Genomic DNA, 6,000 nt, shown 5'->3' with positions numbered 1-6,000 from the left:
AACAGGACCTTTCCCCAAAACTTTAAGATTACAAATATGGCCCAAGCCACATCAGTATTAATAAAGAAAAAGGATTTTAGTTACATTTATAGGGTTAATATTTATATGGTTTTTGAGGCTTCTTGTTATTTCTATGAGGAGGGTCACAGGCTCCCAGTGGAACATGAGTAATTCCCTTCATGAAAGTGTTGACGCATGTGGACCTAGGTGAACTGTGCACATGGGGACACCCTACAGCCTTGCAGATTTAAGTGAGCACCTGCAAACGAGGAGTCTGTGTGAAATATTGTGACAGTGTTGAGCTGATAATGAGCAATAGGGAGCCATAACCATTCAGAAGGAGTTTTGAGCTTCCACTGCTTTTGTTAAAAACCACAAAACTGTATTCTTAAAGCCTCTTTCTCTCTTGTCTTTTTTCCAACCAGGATGTGAAGTCGACGTTCTTCCAGTTCGGAGCCTCCATCCAACAGGAGGCGCTGCTGATGCTGAACATCATGGAGGAGTACGACTGGCACGTCTTCTCCATCGTTACCAGCAAGTTCCCAGGCTACCAGGACTTCATTGCCATTCTGAAGACTACGGTGGACAACAGCTTTGTGGGCTGGGACCTGCAGAACATCATCACACTGGACGCAGTAGATGGGGACTCGAGGTCACAGATTCAGCTCAAGAAGGTACAGTCGCCTGTGATTTTGCTCTACTGCTCCAAGGATGAGGCAGCGTACATCCTGGACGAGGCGCGCTCCCTTGGGCTCACAGGCTTTGGCTTCATCTGGATTGTCCCCAGCCTGACCACTGGAAACCCAGACATTACACCAGATGAGTTCCCGTCTGGAATGATATCTGTCTCCTATGATGACTGGGACTATCCTCTAGAAGCCAGGGTCAGAGACGGACTTGGGATTATAACAACTGCAGCGGCGGCCATGCTGGAGGAGTTTGGAGACATTCCTGAGGCCAAGACAAGCTGCTATGGACAAATGGAGAAGACCAAACTACCTCCCAGTGCTCTGCACAAGTGAGTGGTCAGCAGACTGTGGAATTTAGAGTAATGGAAGTTGGGTTAAGGGTGATGAGTGTTGGTTTCAGGGTGTTGGGTTTCGGGTGATGGACTTTGGGTTCAGGGTAATAGGTGTTGGGTTTTGAATGATGGGCATTGGTTTAGGGTGATAGGTGTTGGGTTTAGGGTGTTGGGTTTTGGGTTTATGCTGACAGGTGTTGGGTTTAGTGTGACAGGTGTTGGGTTTAATGTGATGGGTATTGGGTTAAGTGCGACAGGTGTTGGGTTAAGCGAGATGGGTGTTGGGTTTAGTGTGATAGGAGTTGGGTTAAGTGCAACAGGTGTTGGGTTTAGTGTGACAGGTGTTGGGTTTAGGGAGATGGGTGTTGGGTTTAGTGTGACAGGAGTTGGGTTTAGTGTGACAGGTGTTGGGTTAAGTGCTACAGGTGTTGGGTTTAGCGAGATGGGTGTTGGGTTTAGTGTGACAGGTGTAGGGTTTAGTGTGACAGGTGTTGGGTTTAGTGTAACAGGTGTTGGGTTTTGTGTGACAGGTGTTGGATTAATTGCGACAGGAGTAGGGTTTAGCGAGATGGGTGTTGGGTTTAGTGTGACAGGAGTTGGGTTTAATGTGACAGGTGTTGAGTTTAGTGTGACAGGAGTTGGGTTTAGTGTGACAGGTGTTGGGTTTAGTGTGACAGGTGTTGGGTTTAGCGAGATGGGTGTTGGGTTTATTGTGACAGGTGTTGGGTTTAGTGTGACAGGTGTTGGGTTTAGCGAGATGGGTGTTGGGTTTAGTGTGACAGGTGTTGGGTTTAGCAAGATGGGTGTTGGGTTTAGTGTGACAGGTGTTGGGTTTAGCGAGATGGGTGTTGGGTTTAGTGTGACAGGTGTTGGGTTTAGCGAGATGGGTGTTGGGTTTAGCGAGATGGGTGTTGGGTTTAGTGTGACAGGTGTTAAGTTTAGTGTGACAGGTGTTGGGTTTAGCGAGATGGGTGTTGGGTTTAGTGTGACAGGTGTTGGGTTTAGCGAGATGGGTGTTGGATTTAGTGTGACTGGAGTTGGGTTTAGTGTGACATGATTTGGGTTTAGTAAGATGTGTGTTGGGTTTAGTGTGACAGGATTTGGGTTTAGTGAGATGGGTGTTGGGTTTAGTGTGACAGGATTTGGGTTTAGTGAGATGGGTGTTGGGTTTAGTGTGACAGGTGTTGGGTTTAGCGAGATGGGTGTTGGGTTTAGTGTGACAGGTGTTGGGTTTAGTGTGACAGGTCTTGGGTTTAGTGTGACAGGTGTTGGGTTTAGTGTGACAGGTGTTGAGTTTAGCGAGATGGGTGTTGGGTTTAGTGTGACAGGTGTTGGGTTTAGCGAGATGGGTGTTGGGTTTAGTGTGACAGGTGTTGGGTTTAGTGTGACAGGTGTTGGGTTTAGAGAGATGGGTCTTGGGTTTAGTGTGACAGGTGTTGGGTTTAGCGAGATGTGTGTTGGGTTTAGTGTGACAGGTGTTGGGTTTAGTGTGACAGGTATTGGGTTTAGTGTGACAGGTGTTGGGTTTAGTGTGACAGGTGTTGGGTTTAGCAAGATGGGTGTTGGGTTTAGTGTGACAGGTGTTGGGTTTAGTGTGACAGGTGTTGGGTTTAGCGAGATGGGTGTTGGGTTTAGTGTGACTGGAGTTGGGTTTAGTATGACATGATTTGGGTTTAGTAAGATGTGTGTTGGGTTTAGTGTGACAGGATTTGGGTTTAGTGAGATGGGTGTTGGGTTTAGTGTGACAGGTGTTGGGTTTAGCGAGATGTGTGTTGGGTTTAGTGTGACAGGTGTTGAGTTTAGTGTGACAGGTCTTGGGTTTAGTGTGACAGGTGTTGGGTTTAGTGTGACAGGTGTTGAGTTTAGCGAGATGGGTGTTGGGTTTAGTGTGACAGGTATTGGGTTTAGTGTGACAGGTGTTGGGTTTAGTGTGACAGGTGTTGGGTTTAGTGTGACAGGTGTTGGGTTTAGCGAGATGGGTGTTGGGTTTAGTGTGACAGGTGTTGGGTTTAGTGTGACAGGTGTTGGGTTTAGCGAGATGGGTGTTGGGTTTAGTGTGACAGGTGTTGGGTTTAGTGTGACAGGTGTTGGGTTTAGTGTGACAGGTGTTGGGTTTAGCGAGATGGGTGTTGGGTTTAGTGTGACAGGTGTTGGGTTTAGTGAGATGGGTGTTGGGTTTAGTGTGACAGGTGTTGGATTTAGTGTGACATGATTTGGGTTTAGTGAGATGTGTGTTGGGTTTAGTTTTTCCTCTCCCTTGCTTTGTTCCTTGTTTTGGACAAGAGATCTGTGAGTGACAGCAGCAGGGGGAGGGAGAGAGAAAGAGAGAGAGAGAGGCATTTATGTGGAAAAAAGTATATTGAGGCAGTGAGGTGGAAAAAAGATAAAAAACGCTACCTGAGAGGTCTGAGAGAGAGAGAGAGAGAGAGAGAGAGACAGAGAGAGAGAGAGAGAGAGAGAGAGAGAGAGAGAGAGAGAGAGAGAAAGAAACTCGGTTGATGCAGAATTAATAGGTACAGGGCTGGTTTAATGGGAGCGTGCTGTTAGTAGCTGAAGTGGGGTGGCTATTCAAATATACACACTTCCTAATGTTTTCCTCTAACCTAAGGGTGGATGGATCAGGAGTGTGTTCTACTTCACTGCAGCAACAACCTCTGCTGTTACACTAGACGCTAGAACATTGCTGTGAGGAGGATTTGATGGCATTCAGCAACAAGAACATTAGAGAGGTCAGATGCTGACGTCCTGGATTCAAAAACAAGACATCCCAAAGGTTTTGGAATGGACAGTCTGTAAAAACAAGGCCACACAATGCTGGGGGGCTTTAGACCCCTCTGGCTGATACTTGGCATTGGGCATGGTGACTTTTTTTTATGGCTTCCCATTTTATTTCCTTCATTTCACACCCAAGTATTACATGCCTTTGCCTCAAGTGCATTTAAATACGGTCTACAAACAGTTAATGTGGATGTTTGAGGTGCAAAGTTGATGAGAAAGACCATCTGTAGTGGTTTGGGAGCTGAGAAAGAAAAAGGGGGTTTAGAAGAAACAGAGAGAGAGAGAGAGAGAGAAGGAGATAGACGGTGTCTTCATTACAGGAGCAGTGTATGGTATACTGTACCTCCGTGGCTGACTTGGGAATACAGAGCATCCGTGCATTTAATGAGCATCCTGGGAACGACAGAGCGTAAAGAGAGAAGACATGAATAAAAAAAGAGACAGTGAGAGAGAGAGGGAGAGGGAGAGATACGGTGGTCTGTAGGGTGGTCTGTACCATGAACACTGCAGTACTACTTTCAAACTGAATTCTTGGAGACGCTTCACTATATATTTTCCCTGAGTTTACAGGCTCGGACACAACAACCTATCCATGTTATTTTTTTTGGTTTGTAGGATTGGAAGCTTTAGGGGGAAGGAGAGAGAGAGAGAGCGAGAGAGAGAGAGAGAGAGAGAGAGAGAGAGCGAGAGAGAGATAGAGAGGGAGAGAGAGAGAGAGAGAGAGAGGGAGAGAGAGAGAGAGAGAGAGAGAGAGCGAGAGAGAGATAGAGAGAGAGAGAGAGAGAGAGCGAGAGAGAGATAGAGAGAGAGAGACCTTGGCTAATGGTCTGGGACTGCTCTCAAAATGTAAAAAGCTCTTGGTGAAGCAGGTGCTTTGTTCTTGAGAACCTTAAGAGTTCTGTCGTTTCCTGCCGGAGCCATACGCCTCTCACCCACTTTACAGCTGTCAGTTCATCACTCCTTTTACCACTGGGAGAGGGAGAGAGAGAGAGAAACGGCCTCCAGGCCTCTGTCCAGCGCAGGTGTCTGTCTCCCTCCCATCCACACGAGAGTGGCACAGATGGCCCGGGCCTCGGCCAGAGCGCTGCCTCGGACGAGCCAAAGCAGTGAGGTCTTTTGACACCGAATCGAGGCTGGAAACGACAGAGCGGTTAAACTCCAGCCTCTTCAGCGTGTGTAGACCAGATTATATTCACATAGACTCTCCGCACGCAGGGACAAACTGTACTGAAGTCACAGTGGACATGAGGAAATATCACCAGTCTGTCTGAACCAGAGAGCACACAGGGAGTCGTTTTCTGTGGTGGTTAAGTGAGCATATTTATGTAGGGACTAATAGACATGAAGTGGTTACAGGTTTCATGGTTGTTTCAGATGGTTATTGATACAGTTTTAACGTTAACAACCACGGTTTAAAGATCTCACTTAATTTACAGCGTCAACCAAAGTAAGGGGCAGTTTCCCAGTAGCTGCAGAGCCACGCCGCATGTCACGTGGGTTAGTTTTGTGTCTGGGGAAACGTGGCACAGTGGCGTGGTGCCCAATCTCACCTCTCTTTTCAGATTTCAACCCCCAAGGAACAAGGGGAGGTGAAATTAGAAGGTAGTGAAGACTGAACAATAAGCTAATATGCTATATGCTAATCATGCTAATATGCTAACTGTTGTTTATGTATTAATAAACACATACGAAGTCAGCGGAGTGTCACAATGATTCTGAAGCTGTAGTTTTATGGTACAATTATTACATACACACCTCAGTTTCTTCTCTTTAGCGAATATTTAAACAACAAGATTTATACAGTTATGATTACTGATTAGCCGTTAAACAAAACCAATACAGTGATTACTATCTTAACCTCAGGTGGCTTTTATTGCTTTACATATAGCAAGTAGAAAAAGGTCTATTTTAGATAAAACTTTATTTAAATGAGTAAATAGTGCTGTTCAGTATAAAACGTGGTGAAATATTTAAGTGTGTGTATAAGTACATTTTGTACTTTTCAGCATATTTTAACAATAATGTGATAAAACTGATATCGATAATATTTTAGGCCACGATAATCGTGATATGTACTTGTCTTACTATTTCATGTCTACTGCCTCTGTCAGGAAAGATGGGATAAATTGGGATCATTCCGATCCACAAGGGCACCGACTTTTGAATGGTCGCCGCCCCCTTCGTCTAAGTCTGTCCAATCA

General features: G+C 45.8%; 1 protein-coding gene across 1 annotated transcript in view; it reads left to right on the top strand.

Annotated features, from left to right (window-relative positions):
* The first annotated feature begins 423 nt into the window (after positions 1-423).
* The window catches only part of grin2aa (glutamate receptor, ionotropic, N-methyl D-aspartate 2A, a), a 64,292-nt gene continuing 58,715 nt past the window's right edge, over positions 424-6,000 (top strand). The window contains exon 1 of the mRNA XM_066642486.1: positions 424-1,018. Coding sequence (XP_066498583.1) covers positions 483-1,018 — 536 coding nt within the window. The 5' untranslated portion in view covers positions 424-482. The remainder of the gene's footprint in view (positions 1,019-6,000) is intronic.

The sequence above is a fragment of the Hoplias malabaricus genome, chromosome 13, assembly GCF_029633855.1.
Source record: "Hoplias malabaricus isolate fHopMal1 chromosome 13, fHopMal1.hap1, whole genome shotgun sequence".
In the NCBI taxonomy this organism is placed as follows: domain Eukaryota; kingdom Metazoa; phylum Chordata; class Actinopteri; order Characiformes; family Erythrinidae; genus Hoplias; species Hoplias malabaricus.
This window is presented reverse-complemented; position numbering and strand designations above follow the sequence as displayed.